Source organism: Arachis hypogaea, chromosome 20 (genome assembly GCF_003086295.3).
Source record: "Arachis hypogaea cultivar Tifrunner chromosome 20, arahy.Tifrunner.gnm2.J5K5, whole genome shotgun sequence".
Lineage (NCBI taxonomy): Eukaryota > Viridiplantae > Streptophyta > Magnoliopsida > Fabales > Fabaceae > Arachis > Arachis hypogaea.
Window position 1 is genome coordinate 107,164,978 of NC_092055.1, and position 20,681 is coordinate 107,185,658.

At 34.6% G+C, this 20,681-nt stretch overlaps 2 protein-coding genes and 1 pseudogene across 10 annotated transcripts; 2 read left to right on the forward strand and 1 right to left on the reverse strand.

Moving 5' to 3' along the window:
- Nucleotides 1-2,438: 2,438 nt before the first annotated feature.
- On the forward strand, nt 2,439-5,629 carry LOC112784355 (small GTPase LIP1). Of its 2 annotated transcripts, none has more exons than XM_025827527.2 (7): nt 2,439-2,877; nt 3,210-3,301; nt 3,393-3,534; nt 4,033-4,337; nt 4,739-4,846; nt 4,965-5,077; nt 5,241-5,629. In XM_025827527.2, the coding sequence occupies exons 1-7, from the start codon at nt 2,787-2,789 to the stop codon at nt 5,437-5,439; spliced, it is 1,050 nt and encodes a 349-aa protein (XP_025683312.1). In that variant the 5' UTR covers nt 2,439-2,786; the 3' UTR covers nt 5,440-5,629. The 2 variants fall into 2 exon arrangements, with proteins under 2 accessions (XP_025683312.1, XP_025683313.1); XM_025827528.2 differs by having other exon boundaries at nt 4,830-4,883.
- A 995-nt stretch (nt 5,630-6,624) lies between these two features.
- Nucleotides 6,625-11,230, reverse strand: LOC112784353 (pentatricopeptide repeat-containing protein At1g71490). 8 transcript variants are annotated; one of them, XM_072230857.1, is made up of 5 exons: nt 10,845-11,179; nt 10,264-10,373; nt 9,525-9,628; nt 9,089-9,310; nt 6,625-8,996 (listed from the first exon to the last, which is right to left on the reverse strand). In XM_072230857.1, the coding sequence occupies exons 4-5, from the start codon at nt 9,171-9,173 to the stop codon at nt 6,952-6,954; spliced, it is 2,130 nt and encodes a 709-aa protein (XP_072086958.1). In that variant the 5' UTR covers nt 9,174-9,310; nt 9,525-9,628; nt 10,264-10,373; nt 10,845-11,179; the 3' UTR covers nt 6,625-6,951. The 8 variants fall into 8 exon arrangements, with proteins under 8 accessions (XP_072086958.1, XP_025683306.1, XP_025683309.1 ...); XM_025827521.3 differs by having other exon boundaries at nt 9,536-9,628; nt 10,845-11,166; XM_025827524.3 differs by having other exon boundaries at nt 6,625-9,310; nt 10,845-11,195.
- LOC112786107 (uncharacterized) overlaps nt 10,850-20,681 on the forward strand; it is a 42,821-nt pseudogene continuing 32,989 nt past the window's right edge.

The following is a 20,681-nucleotide window of genomic DNA, read 5'->3' on the forward strand; positions in this document are numbered from 1 at the left end:
TATGAAGAAGTCTCCTAAACCCACTATGTTGGGTTGGTGAGTTTAGAGGTCTGCATCTTTTAACCCAAGAGCATCGAAGGCGTTCTGAAATAGTATGTTGGAGTCGGTGCCTGTGTCCACTAAGATTCTTTTCACGAGACCCATTCCAAACCTAGCCGCGATGACCATAGGTGGGTCGTCTGCTAGGTCGCTGAACTTGCAGTCCTGTGGGCTGAAGTTAATGCTAGGGAATGTGGGTGGCTGCAGATGTTCCAAAGTAGTTGTCGCAATGATCTTGAGCTCTTTCTTCTACGAGGATTTGGACTTCTCGCATGATCTCCAGTTATGACATTGACGACGATGGTGGGGCTAGGGTCAGTCTCCTCTCTTGGAGCTATTCTGATGGTTGTGGGGTTTTGTCCTTCTTTTGATTTGGGTAATCTCTCACAGGTAGATCTTCTCGGTTCACATATGATTTTCGCAAACTCGGGGAGCTTTCTGTCCCTGATGGCCTGTTTGAGGGCATCCTTGAGATCGATAAAATCTTGAGTTTTGTGCCCATAGCCTCAATGATAGTCACAATACAAGGATTTGTTCCCCCAGTCCATTCCTTTAGTTGTCGAGCCTTTGGTATAATGCCTCGGTCTGCTATTTGCTGATAGACTTCTGCTATCAAGCCGGTTAAGGGCGTGTAATTTGTGAACTTCCAAACTCGTGGGGATCGGGAGGCTTGCTTGGTCGTTGATCCGGGTTAAGTGCGTTCTATTTATTGGTCGTTTACTTAGATCTAATGCATGGTCGAAATAGGCTTTGTGGTAAGGTTCTTTTGGAAATCTTCGTTCGTCAGCCCGTTGGTCAGACAAAGGCTAGCAACAGAGTCCGTAAGATCGTCTATCTCCAAGCATTCATCACTAAATCGGTCCAAATATTTCCTTGTCGACTCGTCATTTCTCTGAGTTACCCCTAGAAGATTTATGGGGTGTTTTGTCTTGGCGATCCGTGTTGTGAATTGGGCCAAGGACTTCTGGGAGATGACTGAGAAGTACGCGATGGATCCTTGTGATAGGCAATTAAACCACTTGATTGCGAGGCCCACAAGGGTTACTTGAAAAGCTCGACAACACACCGCGTAAAAAATGCCTTCTAGATTCATCTGTGCTTCAAAAGAGGTCAGATGCTCCTGGAGGGTCCTTGGTTACATCATAACGCATATCTGTCAGCTTGTCAAAATGTTTCTACAATCTATGTCGCAGTTCTTGAATGATTCGAGCATTGTTGGATCCTGTTCCTCCGAAGGGACGAGATCCGGCTTCGGGGTGCGAGTTTGGACTGTTTCATGGCTGATGACTGGATGTCAACGCCGTGTGGACCATGCTTGGAAACCTCATCCCCTTTAGTGCTTGGTGGTTTTCAAAGGGATTATATTCTCCAATCTCTTCAGGTGGGTATTGGTCATCAATTGGTGCGTAAGCTATTAAGTTTTCTAACTGCGGATCCCTACAAATGGTGCCAATGTTTGTGAGTTATCTGAAATATCGGGATTCACTGTTATCTGAGCTGGTGACCTTCGTGGCCTCTAATTTGGTTGTATGGAAGGTGGAAAGTGACTTGCAAAGACACTCCGATAATTAAGTCAGAATGGGTCTCAAAGATAGGGTTAATGAAGTAGGTGTGTGTAACGTACTTGGAGGAGCTCGTATCTCCTTTTTTTATATGTTCGATTGCTTATCTTAACTCCTAGGCAGTTAGGAGACTGTGGATTTTCAATTTCAAAAACTCATTAAGATTGAGTTGAGCTGGCAGGAGTTCTTGGGCTATGGACTGATATGGAGCTAGGAGCTTCATGCCATCCTATGGTTGGGCTGTTGGACTTGGAAGTGGGGTTCGCAACGATATTCTTCAAAACTTGTTATAATGACGACAATTTTGCTTCATTTGTAAGCTTTCATCTAGCATTGCACCATAGTATGTATGTTAGCATTCGTGGTAACACCCATTATGGTCAATGCCGATCCATTATCAACTTTTTTTAGGTAAAGGAAGACAAGACCGAAATAAAAAGCAAAAATGAGTATAGTATAGAGTATAGACTATAACTGTAAGGTCCCACGTCGGTTGGGGAGGGGAACGAAGCATGCCTTATAAGGATGTGGATACCTCTCCCTAACATGATGCGTTTTGACGAGTTAGTGCGAGAGGTTTTGGCTATCATTTCTATCGTCAAAGGCAAAACCGTGAGGCTTGTGTGCCAAAGCGGACAATATTGTGTTATCGGGTGGTCTGGGCTGTTACAATAACCAACTTGGGTTGGTCGAGTACTAAGCTCATTTATCCGCTTAGCGACTGACTCCTAAATGGACCGTCTTTAACCTATCGGGTTAGTGAATACCGTGGAAAACTAAAAAAAAAATATAAAAAAAAAAGGTAGAATATAAACTATTGACTAATGAGTAATAACTATTGACTATTGACAATTGACAATTGAGTGGTCGCGTGATGTGCACGGATCGGAGGTGGCGAGAACAAGAACGTGATCGCATCCAAGCTTGTGGCGTCGTCTTCAACCTTCCTTAACCCTCACCTCACTTCACTTCACAAAAATGACATCTATTACGTGTCAGCTTCTTTCTTCGATTTTACCACAATAACCGTTGCATCTCATGGATTCAAATTTCTACTGGAGCTTCTTCGGTGGTTGAATCCCTAGCAGCCAAGGTGTTTGCGTTTTTGTCTCTGAGGTGTTTTTGCTTTCGGAGTTGATTCCGTTAACCGGGTCTGCGCTCTACAGAAGAAGAAGCAACAAAAGAATGTTCCGGAGGGACCGCGAAACGAACAACAGAGACCTCAATGGTGGTCCCCCATTTGGCCAGGTCAGAGTGGCCGTTGTTGGTGACTCAGGTACCATCACTCTGCTGCCTTCCTTCTTCCTATTCGTTGGTCTTTGTATTCCCCAACTTTCTTCTTTGAGTTTGCAGTGAGAATCGGGTAGATGCCGCACTTGTAGAGAAAAAGTACTACTTTTACTTCACCATGGTCACCGATACTTTGTATAAATGGTATATGGTATGGTGTATTGGTGTGTTCTGCAAAGGGTTATGGAAACTTAAATAGAAATAGAGTTTTTTGCTTAGTTTTACATGTTGCATCGGTTTAGGCATGCCTGAAAGGATCAAACAACAATGAATTCACTTTGGAAAGATTTTAGCATAACATATATCATGTTCATTTAGGTGTTGGGAAAACTTCTCTTGTTCACTTGATAGTTAATGGTTCTTCCATCAGTCGCCCTCAACAGACAATCGGTTGTACAGTTGGTGTGAAGGTAGAAACCTAATAATCTTCATCACATAAGAAAAATTGTTATTGTTTCTGTGGTTCAAGACTTCACTGGATGTTCGTTGTTTCTTTTCCAGCACACTTATTATGGAAATTCTGGAACCTCCTCAAGTAGCCTTGCAGGTGATTCTAAGAGAGATTTCTTCGTTGAATTCTGGGATGTGTCAGGGCACGATCGGTACAAAGATTGCAGGTCTCTCTTTTATTCACAGATTAATGGTGAGTAACAGAGCTTCTCTTTTATTCTTACTTATTTTTATATCTACGAATTATACATTTGTAACAAGTTGTGGTATGTATCTTCAATCTAAATACCAGCAAGTATCCAAAAATATGATATATTGGACCAGGTAGAATAGAATGAAAAAAGAGGGAGAAGGGAGTTTTTGATAGTTAAACATGACCTTTTTCAAGTCTGAACTTGAAAGATGGAATCTGATCAAAGTAATTATCATGAACGTTTTAGGTTTAGTTTTTCAGCCTTTTTAAGAAATCATCAGTAGTTAGCTGACTGAATGTCACGTACCCTTTTATTTCAACCGTATCCTCTACTGCTATTTTTCCTTTTGAATTGTATCCATAACTTATTTATAACTTTTTGCTTTGGTAGAAATTTTACAATCAAAATCAGAAAAGCTTTAAAAGTAAGTATGTTTTGGAAGTTGGTTGTATGATTTCTGTTCTAATTTAGGAATCTTGCTTCAATTTCGTTTGAAGGTGTAATTTTTGTTCACGATCTCTCACAAAGAAGAACAAAGAGTAGCTTGCAGAAATGGGCAGCTGAGATTTCTGCAACAGGGACATTTTCAGCTCCTTCAGGATCCTTGGGCCCCAGTGGGCTTCCTGTCCCATATATTGTTATTGGCAACAAATCTGATATTGCTGCAAAAGAGGGTACTAGAGGAAGCAGTGGCAATCTCGTTGATGTTGCACGCCAGTGGGTTGAGAAGCAGGGTTTGCTTCCATCCAGTGAGGACCTTCCTCTGACAGAGAGCTTTCCTGGTGGTGGCAGCCTTATTGCAGTAAGTGTCTTGAGTAGTTTTTCTATATCAGTCACTTGCTATCCCGAGGATGCTATTCTACCTCATGAATTGTACAGGAAGTAATGTTAATTAATTGGGAGTTTGAACTAGCTAGCATTGTGGCAATCAAAGTTTTAGTCTTGCTTCTTTTTGTAATATAGCTGGCTGATGCTTTGCTTATAAATATTTTTTAGGTTTTACCGAACTACATTTCACATGTTCAGATGACTAAAATGCTTACTTCAGTTTGCTTAATGGATGACTTGATTAACTTACATTTTACTTTCTTGTCATCACACTAGTCTTGTATAGGAATAAAACATATAGCTTTAATTCACTTTTGAATCTAATTGAAAGGATGGAGCATTAAAATTATTTTGTCATCTTGATTATTGATATAGAAATATTCCTGTTTTCCCGATGTGCCGTACAACTGCTACCTAATTCATTCTTCACTTACTAGCTGGGATTTACTTTGTTGGACATCTGTAGGCAGCAAAAGAAGCAAGGTATGACAAGGAGGCACTGATGAAATTTTTCCATATGGTCAGTATGGCCTTCAATTTATGTATCATTTCTTTAATTTATGGGTCATCATCTAACTTTTCTGGTTCCTCTCTGTTTTAGTTGATCAGGAGAAGATATTTCTCTGATGAATTACCTGCACCATCATGGTCTGTTTCTCCAGTTCAGAGGAATACACAGCGTATTGATGAAGATGATCATTCTTATACTACAAGGTCTGTTATCTTGGCCTTGTAATAATTTTTGAATGCTGACAGAGTAATTAAGCATTAGTGGTAACGTGTAGTGGATGTTTGTTACCTACCAATTTATCATTGGTTGGTTTTCTTTCTCATTTATTGTTGATGTCTCTCTCACAAAGTTAATATTTGATGGCAGTCTAAGCAGTGATCCTTACAACACATATAACATGCTGCCACCTCTTCCAGCTCAACGCAATCTCACTCCTCCACCCACACTATATCCTCAGTGGCCAGTTTCAGTATCAGAAAACCATAGTTTCCCAAGGTTTTCTTTGTCCGACTCGTCTGAAAACACTGCCGCAACAAGAACGAAGCGATCATATATTAATGTATGAGGATAGTCATGGCTAATAGACATATTCTTGAATGGAATGATGGTATACGTTTGTTCCAATTCTCCATTTTGCTCTCCCCCCCAAACAAAAAAAAAAAAAGGTGTGAAGGATTGGCCTCAAAAAACTGCTAGTTACCCTTGTACATGAAATCAAAGTAAAGAATTTATGAGTAGCATTACACTTTCAAATATTTTTTACTTTTATGTGATCAGCTACTTCTTAATGGATATAATTATTAATATTGATAAAATTAGAAAATAAGGTCATAATCGTCATTAAAATTATAAAATTAAAGAATATAAACAATAGCTTAGTTATACTAAATTTGACTATGTAACACATCATCTGTCAATGACCTAATCAAAATGGCAAAAATTAAAGCATAAGCAGAGAATAAAATATTTCCACCATCTGATGTAATTTTTTTATAATCCTGTCAAATCCTAATTAGCAACAATAACTGTCAACAAACCAACACTTCTTTTCATTAGCACGAGTCAATTAAAGGATCAAATTATGCTGAACGATGAATTAACGAATTTGGAATATACCTAAAAGGGTTATGAATTAATAGCCATCTAACCAACAAATGCTAGTTTGGAGCTATGTCCTTAAACACTGGCAAGCGTTTGGAGGAGTCTGTTGGAGCATGCATGACTTGATTTGTGAAAACATGAACTCTTTGCATTAGTTCCTTCCTCTGCCTTTCAATAAGCAAATCTTGGAATGAGAACAATGAAGTTGAGCCATAAGAACCATCCTTATTGCCATCTAGTTGGGATGGGTAAGGTACTATCCCATCCTGGAACATGAAACGTGAATCCTCGTAACCGCTATTCTCTAGTTCACTTTTGCTGTGTTTTCTTTGTACTTGTTCCCACTTCACATTCAATTGCTTTGTCTTCTCTTCCCATTCCTTAGGCATAGAGTTCCCCAACCATGACATAGTGGTGTTATATTTACCCGCCTTTTCTTGATCCCTCGTATTGATCTGCATATATATAAACAAATAAATTAACAATATTTTTTAATTGACCAAACCATATGCGTATGAAAACTATTGTGCTCTCGCATACGTGGCGTTCAAGTTTGCTAATAAAAGCGTATAATTCCATCGATCAGCGTATATTCCATATTAATTCTTTCTTCAACGAAAAAAGATTAGACATATATTCACGAAAAATATAGGAATGCAGAAAGTCAGATAATTCATCGTTCTTTGGCCATGCATCGTACTTAATCTCACGGAGATTGATGTATATAAATACATACATATATTTCTTTCTTAAATCTATTTCTCTACTGGCGTATAGCCGTATACATGAAGTTACAAATATGTAACATATTTCAAATCTTTCTTTGATTTTTATTGAATATCCATCCCGATATAATTTCTTCAAAACACTACTTGAAAAAAAATACCTATTTCGATCCTTGATATTTAATTTTACTAGACTGTTAACCTCTCTGTCAATGATCTCTCTCCAAAACATGCTTATGTGGCACATTAATTTAGTATACACTCCCTACAACATTCAACTCTTCAAAATGTTCCTCGGGTGAAACAGTCTCCTCATTACTTACATAACCAGCATCTTTCATTACTTCATTGAGTCCATCCATTAAAGGGTAGAGCTCATAAGCACGAGGGTTGGAAGTGTCTCCCACCACAAATGGAGAAAACTCATTGCCAACATCAACCCAAGCACAGCCTGGTGCCTTTCTCACACCTATGTTCTTCATGTAACTCCTCACTTCAGCAAGCTTGCTCCAACAACCAGCGGCTGCATACATGTTCGCAATCAACACATAATAACCCGAGTGATCAGGTTTCATTTCCATCAATTTTCCTGCAGCCCATTCCCCCATCATTGTGTTTCCATGGATTCGACAAGCTCCAATGAGTGTCGCCCACATTGCAGAAGTTGGCTTGCATGGCATCCCAGTAATAACATCCCTTGCTTTGTTCAGATGGCCAGCCCTTCCATAGAGATCAACCATGCAAGCAAAGTGCTCGATGCGCGGTATCATCCCATGAACATCTGTCATCTGTTTAAAGAGTAACTGACCCTGAGATACAAGACCAGAATGGCTGCAAGCTGTTAGAACTGCAACTATTGTTACATGGTCTGGTTTAATCTTCAACTTGCACATCTCTTCAAATAGTTTTAGAGCAGTTTGTCCTTCTCCCTTCATACCGTACCCCAAGATCATGGAAGTATATGTGACTTCATCTCTTGCACTCAGCGAATCAAACACTCTTCTGGCTTCTAAGACTTTGCCAGACCTCGCATACATGTCCACCAGAGCGTTCCACAATAATAAATACTTATCAAACTCTTCACACTTCATGATGTAGCCATGAAACTCCCTGCCATGTTGCAGATTCGCTATGCGAGCACAAAGGGGAAGAACACTTGCAATGGTTACAAAATTTGGTTCAACACCCTTGTGTAACATTTCTCTGAAAAGGTGTGAGACTTCCTCAGATCGATCCATGTGTGCATATCCAGAAAGCATCGCGTTCCAAGTAACTAAACCCTTGTCTTCCATTCTGTGGAACATTATATATGCATGCCTGAGGTCACAACATCTGGAATACATTGTAACTAATGCATTTCTTACATTTTCAAATGCATCTAAGCATGTTCTTACAGCATGACCATGAATCTCCTTTCCCAATTTAAGGGCTCCAATGTGGGAACATGCATTCAATCCAACAACCACCGCAACATTGTCCAAATGAATTTTAGTTCTCATCTGAGAAAGCATCTTAAGTGCCCCACTAAAATTTCCTGAATGCAAGCACCCTCCAGCAATAGTATTCCAAATGATCACATTCATTTCAACACCCTCCTCTTGCATGCATCCAAATAGCCAAAACGCTTCCTCCCACATCCCCCTTGAAGCATAACAATTGATCATAGTGTTCCAAGAAACATCATCCCTGTGGTGCATTTTATCAAATATTTGGCGAGCAACCTTCAATTCCCCGAACCTACCATACATAGAGACCAATGCATTGTGCACAAACAAGCTCCACCCAATTGAGCTAGCCTCAATAGACTTGTGAACCTCCACACCAGTAGCAAAATCTAACAATTCCCCACAAGCCTTTAGAACAGAAGGGTAAGTGAAATCATCAGGTTCAATCCTCTTATTCACCATTTTCTTATATGCGGAAAGACCCTCCATAAAGAGCCCATTTCTAACATAGGAAGATATAACCATATTCCAAGGCAATGGATCCAAACTAGTGGAGCTCTCAACAACAACATTAGCATCAGCAAGGAGAGTGAAACTAGTGTAAAAATTAGTGAGCCTTGAAACCAAAATAGGGTGTTGATCAAGACCCAATGAAATGACTTGGGCATGAAGCTGCTTACCCTGTGGCAATGATTTAAGGTTAGTGCAACCCAAGAGAAGAGAACTAATGGGGTGTAACAAGATATAGGAAGAAGAAGCAGTAGAAAGTGATGGTGCTGCATGTTGCTGTATTTGAAAGAAGGTTTTGAATGCGTTAGACAAGTTGGCTTGGTTAACAAAGTCCTTGAGAGCTGCAACAAGAACACCAACCATAGATGCATCAGTGAAGGCAAAGTGTTTGTCAAACTGTTTGGTAGGTTGTTTCCATGGTTTAGGTAGGAACCTCTGAACTCGTGAGAGTAAGAGTTTTGTGGGTATAGTTGTAGAAGATGGCATAAACTGTCATGGCCAATAAGGAGCAAGCACATGTCTTGAACAACATTTGATGGATTTGGTTCTGTAACAGGGTTGTCGAGCTCAATAATTTTAAGTTGTGAATATGGAGGGAGTACCCAAGTGTGGAAGATGCAGTGCCGATGGAGAAGTGAGATGTCGTATATTTTACCTGAAATGGAAGACAAACGGAAAATTGCAAGTCATAGAATCGTAAAGGGATAGTAAATAGTGACTCCTAAATAGTAAATAGTAAGCTTTCATAATTCAAAACTAAAATACAACCAAAGTTGGATTATATCTCTTAGCATATTTAACATATTTTCGTAGAATTTCCCACAACAGAAGCTACCCCTTCTCCCACTTGGTTGCAGAATTTCCCATACATGTTGCAAACCTTTATCCATTGAACTTCAGGTTGCCCTGCCTTTGCAAACACTGCTGATTGCAGCAATGCTGCTGCTCCTGCCCCAGTCACATATTCCATTACCTGTATATGTAAACGAAGTTCAACATACCTTTCTGATATATGTTATATTTGAGACTTCATTCAACTCAAAATGAATATAAAGCTTCACCTGGATAAAATACCGAGATCTTAAGTTGTAGGATAATACTTCATAAACCATAACCCATTATCTTACTAATGCTTGTTTGAACCCCAGCATGACCAAGGAAATTAAATGCTCACATCATCCAAGACACATATTTAAGATCCTAAACCCAAACATGCCCTGTGGTGAGAGTGAGAGTGACTGTAACTAGTATCAATCATGCAAGTTTACATTGAGGTCCCTCAAAATTGAGGTCACTATTGATTTGGATTGCTATACAAATTTAAGCCATGAAAGCAAACCATAACCAACTGGACCCTACTCTGAAAATTCTGACAGAAGATGTCAATATGCAAAGTGCATAACATAGTGTTGCCTAGTTACTACTTTATTATAATCTCAATAATCCATATCTTTGATCAATTGATGCTATAGTAAATGAATGGTTGGGATGATTAATGAACGAACCGGTTGAAAAATTAAAGTTTAAGATGGTCACTAGAACTTGACTGAGGTGTGGCAATTTGCAAATTCAGTTACCAAAATGTACAAAAATATACATAAAAGGTACCTGATCAGCAGTGAAAATAATCCAAGGGCTTGAAGAGTACACTTTCTATAATTATGCAAGAACACAGCACAGTGCTCTTCACCGATCAAGAACACAGCACAGTTTTCTTCCTATATCAGAGTGAAGCAAACACAAAACAGGTTGATTCAAGAGCAAATTGAACCTTAGAACAGTTTAGCATTCAAAAGCACAATAAAGAATACAAATATTTTAAAAGAAAAATAAATTCACAACTCACATGTTTATATGACATTAAAATAAATTCAGCATATAAAATAACTAAACTACTAACAAGGAAAGCAAATCAACAAGCGATACAATCAAATAATTAACAAGTACAACAACTTCCAAAATCCAAAATGACAAGTAACAAACCACACATGAATTAGAATCCTAAGCACCACCATAATTTAAAATTTAAAATTTAAAATCATCATTCACAGAGCATATCGTTCACTTTGTAGCAGAGGTATTTGGTTTCTCAACATTGAATACTTGAGCCTTGAGAATTGAGATATTGAACAGAGAGATGATGGAGTGAAATCAAATAACAGAGGGAGAAAAAGAGATTTATGGCTTACCTAAAATGACACAACAGGGGAGGAGAAGAGGGCAGCAGGCAGCAGCAACCAGGAACGACACAAAGCAGCAGCGACAGTAAGTCAGCAACCTTCCAATGCAGTCGCAGTCGCAGTCGAGAGATACAGAGATGCACTTACGGTAGCGCAGTCGCAATCACGCAACACCCACAGGCGGCACCGCAGCAGGCCTCAAGGTTCACGGTAACGCAACCAACACTCCGATTTGGTGATTTCAGTCGGAGTTCAGAGTTTAGAGGGAGGGAAAACCTAGAGAAGATGACGAACAAATTCTCAGATGTATTTCTTCTTTTTGGATATGAATGGAGATTAGGGTTGAGAGCATCAAGACTACTGAGATGATATTATGGGACCTAAATTTTTTGAGTAAAGGACAAATTCGTCCTTGACCTTTCTTTTATGGACATTTTCGTTTTCGAGTATTGGAAAATACTTTAATATGTCCCTAACCCCCAAAAAAGTGGATATATTTATCCCTCCGTTAGAGTCGCTCTGTTTGCCCTGACGGAAAACGGTGACGTGGCTCCCGTAGCGCTGACCTAACCGTTACGGACTGCCACGTTGGATGGGCTTTTGAAAAGAGGACATATTAGTCCCTAGGGACCAAAACGTCGCCGTTGCTCCCCCACCCCCAATCTATGAAGTCCTGTGAGCTCTAATCCTTCAAATACAGTGTGAAGGTGAAGCGGATGAAGGAAGAAAAAGAGTATTCCGACTCATGGCATTCGACGGAGGTCGGCCCCAAGTCTGACGGCCAGACCATCGAGTGGCTCCTCCGCCAGGCCGAGCCCTCAATCATCGCCGCTACCAGAACTAGAACCACTCCCACCAGCTTCTCCTCCGTTTCCGTCTCCGTACGCGGCGGTGCTGGCTCTCTCTCTTCTCCTTCCTCAACCTCCGCAGCGTCTTCGCTCGACCACAAGTCCTTGCTGGGTCTCACTCCCTTCATATTCGGCAAGCGCATACGTACCGACGACGACGCTTCCGCCAAGGATGACAGCGTCTCCGTGGGGCCCGCCGTGGGTCCTAAGTGGGCCCTGGAGCTCCCGCGGGGCTCTGGGTCCTCCTGGCCAGGCCCGATTTTGGTCAAATTTGAAGTTTTGCAGCGGCTGCTCCTCTGCTGGAGATGGTTGTGCAGTTGGCGACGGTGTCGGTGTCTCAACAGCAACAAGCTTCTTTGTTCGTTCACCATCGGCATCAGCAGCAGCAACAAGCCGTAGGAGAAGCTTCGGCGGCGAGGTTGGGAAATTACCTTCCTGGACATCTGAATTTGCTGGCTTCTAAGTTGGGAGGGCCCGGAAAATTTTAGGTTTAGGGCTCTTTTGTTTTTAGTTTTTTGAGTGGAGAAGTCCATGAATTCAATTAGGATTTGTTTTAAGTTATTTATTATGATGATGATGAATTGCTGCAGATTGAGGCTGGAAGCGGTTTTGAGGACCTTGATCATCAGTGTTTGCTGTGTACAAGTGCAAATGCAGCTTGGAAATTCATAATGTTGGTTGTGATTAAAAGAAAGCAAAATTCTCCAAGTTGGAGAGACTAATAAGCTTTGTAATGATAATGGGATTGCATTATTGGTTGCTTGGTTTTTGAGTTTTTCACTTACTCTCGTCCATCATGTCCTAAATCCTAATGGAGTGTACAAGTTTGGTTGTTGTTGCAGCGAGCTCAAGTGCAATTACTAGTAGATTTAGTGTTAATAGTGGTCAAACTCAACTCAACTTTGCTCCCAATTTGTTGAAGTACACAACTCAACACAACACAACACACTACATTCCAATTCCTATGAAAGAATTCATGTGTTGTTCTTGTTAATCATATGGGTTTTGGCACAGCTTGATGGATGGTGAGTGGTGTGGTGAGTAGTCAATGTTATCCTCTCTTTCAATCTCTATATTTCTTTCACTTTCACATGTGTTGTTCTTGTTAATGATATGTTCTTGTTCATCATGATGTTGTTTTCTGAGGTCACTATAGTGTGGGTGAAAGACAAGTGTTTTCTGAGGTTACAGGATTTTATAGATTTGGGGTGGGGGAGAAACGGCGACGTTTTGGTCCCTGAGGACTAATATGTCCTCTTTTCAAAAGCCCATCCAACGTGGCAGTCCGTAACGGCTAGGTCAGCGCCACGGGAGCCACGTCACCGTTTTCCGTCAGGGCAAACGGAACGACTCTAACAGAGGGATAAATATGTCCACTTTTTCGAGGGGTCAGGGACATTAAAGTATTTTTCAATTCTCGGGGACGAAAATATCCGCAAAAAAAAAGTTAGGGACGGATTTGTCCTTTACTCAAATTTTTTTTATGTATTTTTGTTTTGTGTTTTTTAGATTATTTGAAATTTAAATATATAAAATTAAAGTTAGTAATTTTAAAATTTAATTAATTTAAAGAAGTAATTTTTGTTTAACATAAAAAATATTTTTCATTTTTATTAAATTATAAGGATGTATGTTTTAGTAAAAATAATGAAATGATATATATTTAAAAAAAATAAATAAATATTGATATGAATAATATAATTTACATGTCGTATTTTTATTTGTTCATACTTTATTATATCAATACTTATGAATTTAAAGTGAACTATCAATTCGTTCTTTATTCTTTTCATAAATCATTGGCCCTTGTTTCTTATTTCTGCGGTGAAACAATGCGCCCTTCTTTAAGGTCCAATTTAGGTAAACAACTTAATTAAGTTACTCTTTAAAAAAATAGTTTAAACAATAAATGCTTATATTAAAAGTAGCTTATAAATAAGTTATTTTGTGTTTAGTTTTTTAGTTCTAAAAGTACTTATTTTAAGAGAAAAGTGATAAAAAAACTTTTTATTATGAGAGAAGTCATTTTTTTTAACTTCTCCTTAAGCATCAAAATAGCTTTTTGAAAAGTTGTAATTTTGTTTTGAAAATTATATCAAACATTAATACTAGACCTTTTCATAAGTTAAAAAGTTAAAAAAAGTCACTTATGAACCTATTCAAACAAGCCCTGAGTTTTGTTGTCAAACACTAACAAAAAGTTTTTGATCTGGTAGGTTAGTGAGATGCACGTTAAGTGCTTACGTAGATAGTTAAAAGAAGACTGGACCAATTTGTTCCAAAATTTAAATGGGCCAGGACTCATGAGTGTATTTATTTTATTTATTTGGATAAATTGACGTCGTTTTAACGTCAAATTAGTCTGACATATATTTATTCTAAAAATTTTTGAAATAATATATTTTTAAATTTAATTTTTATTATATTGATATTTTTTTAACAAATTCTTAAATATATGGTGTAATACGTATGAACTAATGAATAAATAATTTAAATTTAAAAATATCATTTATTATAAAACTAAATAAATAATTTTCAATAAATTTTTAAGTATATAAGTAAAAATTGAAATATAATTAATAAATTAATAATAATAATCTTGTGATGTATTATTCATTTTATAATCTAAATAATTTAAACAATAAAGTAAAAATTAATAAATACATTATTTAATATATTATAATAATAATAATAATAATAATAATAATAATAATAATAATAATAATATATGTAAATTAATTAAAATTTTTTGTACATTAAATTTAAGAATGTCATAATAATTTAAAAATGATCACTTATGATGAACTTTAAGAGTTGCATATTATATATAATATAAAGTGATCATCTCTTATATTTAACCAAAAAAACCAAATCAACGAAAATTGAATAACAAAAAGTAAAACCACAAGTGTAGTGCACCAATTAACTTTGAAACAAAACTACGTAAAAATAAAAATTTTTGTTTTCATTTTAATGTTTTAATAACCTCGATAAATTATCTGTCAAATGATTTTTGTGGTTGATTTAGGAGGTTGATTATAGCACATAAATAAATTTTAATTTTTTCGACTTAAAAGATAATAAGTCATTATTTCATATTTGTAAGTTTAGAAAAATATAGAGAGAATTTGAAAAAATAAAAAAGGATATAAAACCAAATAAATGAGTAGAAATAGGAATAAAAAATTGATAATTAAGAGAGAAAAATACTTATTCATGAGATATAAAAAAATTTGACAAGAGTCAATTTTATAAAATTAGGAGGATAATTAGGTTTACTATTTAATTCTCCCAATTATTTTTCATTTATTTAATATCTGTAATAATATATCAAGTATTATTAATTAGTTTATATTTATTATACCATAAATAAAAAAATATTGAAAAAAATATTAATATAATAAATATTACAACAATAAAAAATTAATTTAAAAAATATTGCTTTTTTTTTTAATTTTTAGGACAAATAAGCTCTTGACAAATAGGTTCCTAACAAATTTGACGTAAAATGATGTCGTTTCACCTAAATGAATGGGATACCCCTGACTAATTTGGGTTTAGGACAAATCAACCCCTGTTCGTTTTAAACTATTGATATTGACGCTTAACGTCAACTTCACTAGCTTAACGTGTCAGATACTTTACGGTCTTATAGAGATAAGGAACAGTGATCGAAGTGACTTTTTTTTTGTCAAGGATCGCGTTGCTCTTCATAAAAAAGAATAAAGTCAGATAGACAGTTCACTCTATAAATGTTATTATATAGAAGCAAACATGAATTTTTAATATATGTATTAGACAAATACATTTTTAACAAATTGCTATAGGATAATAAAAATATTATGCGTTATTTTTCACATATTTTCAATGTATTATGTTAGGTATATGTAAAATTCAGCATTTAAATTAGTTATTTATATAGAATATATGTTAAAATATATATATATATATATATAACATATATATTAAAAATATGTGAAATCAAATATATTTTTATATACAAATATATGGTGATTAATTTGATATTTAATTTTTTATATACATAATATTTTTTATTTTTTATTTCAATATATATATATATATATTATACAAGTGGTTAATTTGATGCGTAATTTTTAATATAACATAGCATAGTTGATAAGAGTCAAAACATTAATTTATCAAAGCACTCTAAACTGCAATGTTGATAATAGGAGATACTTAAAAATAGGGAGGCTTTAATGGCAAACTAAAGATTAACCGTCAAAATATTTTAAATTCCAACCACTCATGAAATACAAATCATAGATTATTCCTTTAAAACATTCTCAGCATTTTCCAGGAGTACAAGTACAAATTTAGAGCCACTAATAATTTATTTGCATCACAATGAATAGATGTAACGAAGGAAAAAAATATTATTTAACCACATTTTTTTTTATGAAAGATAGAAGGAACAAGCAATGAATTATTGGAAAAGTCTAGGAACTAGCAACTTTGTTAAATTTTGGCCAACATGTAACTAGCAAAAAAAAGTGAGTCATTGGATGAAATCTCACACCAATCTCACACCATTAAAACTATCATTGATGGCTATTTGATGGCTACAAATCACAAAAATTGTTGGCCCCTAGCATTCCTCATAAATTATTTAACTCACATTCTTTCTTGATGGAAGATAGAAGGAACAAGCAATGAATCTAGGATACACTATTAAGTAAGCCTCACATAACCATTTTAAAGCAAAAGAATAGTAAGAAAGCCCAAATTCTATATGTAAGAACACAAATCTTAACAAATATTCAAAAGATGTGAGACACAATTCTCTAACACTATGGCGCTAACTCAACGCTAGGTCACCAATCTTAAAGGTCACATGAAAACTCAAGTAATGTTTATCACATGAAGGTATAAAAACATTATACTATACTAAAACACAAAGAGAAAAAAAAAATAAAGGCTTATTAATTCTGTTATTTTCGAAAAGAATATAATTTTCTATCTTTTCTAAATAGATTACACACTCTCCTGTAAAAAGTTACAAGCTGCTATATAAAAAGTTATCACATTAAAACCATTTCTTGCATCCATACTAATGCTGAGAAACAAACACTCCAGATATGGAAATTACAAGCTGCTATATAAAAAGTTATCACATTAAAACCATTTCTTGCATCCATACTAATGCCATGATGATAAACAAACACTCCAAATATGGTAGTAAACTTTTAAGAACTAAATTTTGATATATTCTCAAGAGAATATTTTTAGTATTTTAAAATTAAAGAGCAAAATCGTAATCTAGCCAGGTTTAAAAATCTAAATATTAGAAGAATTATATCATATTGGTCTTGGATATCAAAGAGACCAAAAATTCGTCTTAAAAATAATGGTGCTAAAATGGTAGCGTGCGCATAAAGTCTATTGGAATAAATCAGGACAGCAAGAAGCTCCCTAATACTTTTTTGGTTTAATGGGAGTTACAAAATTTAATATTTAAATTCAAATTTATTAGGTCTATATTTAGTTTGTTTTGTTACTAGAATTTGTTAGAAAATTTGATTTAGTTCTGATTTGCTTAGTATTATTTAGGAATTTTAAATTTTAATCTATATGATTTAATCCAATAACTGATTTAAATTAATTATCATAATTTTAGGATCTTTTAATTTAAATTAGTTATCATATCTTTTAGTTATTATATCTTTAATTTTAAAGTCATATATAGGAAGATTTGACCCATTTTTAGGTTAATCTATTAGAATCTATTTAAAAATTTTCGTGGTTGCTTTATGCATATTTTTTTATGTATGATCAAGTAAGGTGAGTGATTTGATTTGCTTGTTGCGTGAACAAATTTAAAGGATCCAACCTAAGGTAATTCTTTAGTGTTAGTTCTTTCAATTTTTAGCCCTTTAAACTAGGTTGTCAAGGACAGATTCTTTAAAGATCTAGTAGAAAAAATTTTCCGGTGACCTATGTGACAACTTAGATTTTAGTAACGGACTTCTCGAGCTTCATACGTTAAGAATTTGCAAAATTCGAGTAACATAGTAGACTTTGTTTGATGAGCCAATTTCGAATATATAGAAAAAAATAAATAATAATATTTTATTATAATATTATTTTAAGATAATACTATTTTAGTATATTAATAATTTATTATAGAAATATTTTATGATAATAATATAATATTCGGTCCAAAAATCTACTGGCACGAATTAATGTCGGCACTCTTGTTACTAGTATAATTTATACTAGTAGCTCATATATTTATTCTAGTAGTATAACTATTTATAATCTAATACATTTAGTTTTAATAATTATCTCCTTAAAATATATTTTATTAGTTAAGGCCGGTGAGTAATCACCTCAGAATTTGGCTCATTTTGATTTTGGCCACTTCCTGCTTGTTTCTCTTTCTTCGCATGTAATCTTGAGAGCCACTTTCTTCTTCCAATCTCTTCTAGTTTTTACGAGCTTCCAAGAAAAGAAAAAGAGAGCAAAATTTAAGCAAATTCCCTTAGTCTCCTTAAGCTTCCATATTCGACTCTTTTGATTCTAAAACTCCAATAAAGATTCTAAATCGATTAAAGTATTCGTCTCTTCTTCCTCTTCACAACCGTACCCGATTTCTTATGAAACTCTTGCTTAAACGTCTATAGGGGCAAGAATCCCTCAATCCCAGCTTGAGAAAGGAAATGAGCGAGCTAGAAATCGCTGAGAGAAAAACTGGTTTTTGTAAGCTAAAACGAAGAGGTAAAATTTGGTAAATTTATTATGAAATAATTATGTTATTGATGACTGATTGATGGATAGTTATTTGTTACTTGAAAATTGAGTGGTTACGTAGTGTTTTGACATGTTTTTGGTGGCTGGATTATTAGGCATTGACGGAAGAAAAATATTGGTAAAAATTTTCACAAAAATATCGTGTTGCAAGTATAATTCTGAACCAACAAATTATCCTCGGTCAATGTTTAAATTGTTTGTCACAAATACAAACCCAATGAAATTAACTGAAGTATTTAAACCTCGGGTAGTCTCTCAAGAAATTGTAGGGAAGTGTATTTATTATGGGTTGTGAGATTGTATCTTTTTGGATTTTGAGTTTAATAAGCAAGGAATGTAAATAACAAGAAAATAACTAACAACTAAGAAAAGTCCTAGCAAGGGTTGAGAATCGGAATTCCTATCCTTATTATCATTGTCAACTGTGATGGTAATTGCAAATTGCTCTCACTTAGTTAACCTCTAACAATTGAAGGAAAGTCAAGTGAGCAAATCAACTTGAGTTCACAAGTTCTAATCAAAGACTAGAGTTAGTGAAGCTTGTAACACCCTACTACACAGAGCTTTACGCTTAAGGCGTAGAACAGAGGTAGTGTGGTGTTACGGACCTCTAATCAGTAAATACATATGTATAATGGTGAAAAAATATAATATACTAGAAGTCTTGAAAACGGGTAAAGCAAAATCGCAAAATAAAAAGCGCAACACTCAGAGAGCGGAATTACTTGCGTGCTAAGAAACCTAAAGGTTATAGATATGAATAAGCGAACGAGTGAAAGAGGGCCAAGAATACAGTGAAACTAGCTCCTAACTCAGCCTGCGCAGTCAAGACTGGCCGGAGAATATTTACATATATATACAAGTATCCCAAACTACCCAAAATACAGAAATAAGCCCCTAACTCTCCTTTAACCTCTATGAGGAACAAAATAATCAAGTTTTTTGGAGAGAAAGTTAAGTAGCTAAGCACATATATATACATAAACTGATAATCCAAAATAACCCAGGGACTACTCCGCTTTAGGAATTCAGACGCTTAGTGAGGAGTCTCTTGACCTGCATCTGAAAACAATAACACAGTATGGGATGAGAACTAGGGGTTCTCAGCATGGTAAATGTGCCACACATATAATATAGAGTAATTACCCAAATCAGTCCCCAAGAATTTTAGAATCGGACATTTTAGTCCCCAAGAAAAATTAATACACAGATCAATCCCCAAGGTTTTACCCCGGCAGACAAATCAGTCCCCAGTTCATTTTCTGGTAGAGTAATTACCCAGATCAGTCCCCAAAGATTTTAAAAACGGACATTTTAGTCCCCAAGAAAAACTAATGTACAAATCAATCCCCAACGTTTCTCTCTGTTAGGCATAATAGTCCTCCGTCCAAAAATAAAATAAAATAAAATAATAATTATTATTAATTCCACAATAATATTGTACTATATTTTTTGTATTTTTTTAGACAAAAATAATGATAAATTTATTTATTAAATTATTAAATAATAATAATAATAATAATATATAATCACTCAATAATAATAATAATAATAATAATAATAATAATAATAATAATAATAATAATAATAATAATAATAAAATTATTAAAGATTATTTTACAAAAAATTTAAAGTTAAAATCGTTTGATATTTTTGTATTTAATATAATCAAAAGATGTCCTATGTAAAATATATATATGTTTGTATTAAAAAATATATATTAAAAAAATATTTTAATTTGTATTTATATTAAATATATATATATTTTTTAATACAAACATATTTTTTAAAATAGTACATCTTTTGACTATATTAAATATAAAAATATCAAATAGTTTTAACATTGAATTTATTTTAAAATAATCTCTAATAATTTTATTGATTATTATTATTATTATTATTATTATTATTATTATTATTATTATTATTATTATTAATTACATAATAATATTGTACTATAGTTTTTTGTATTTTTTAAATAAAAATAATGATAAATTTATTCATTATATTCTTATATATATATAGTCACTCAATAATAATAATAATAATAATAATAATAAAATTATTAGAGCTTATTTTACAAGAAATTCAAGGTTAAAACTATTTGATATTTTTGTATTTAATATAATAAAAAAATGTACTATTTTAAAAAATATGTTTGTATTAAAAAAATATATATTTAATATAAATCCAAATTAAAATATTTTCTTTTAATACATATTTTTTA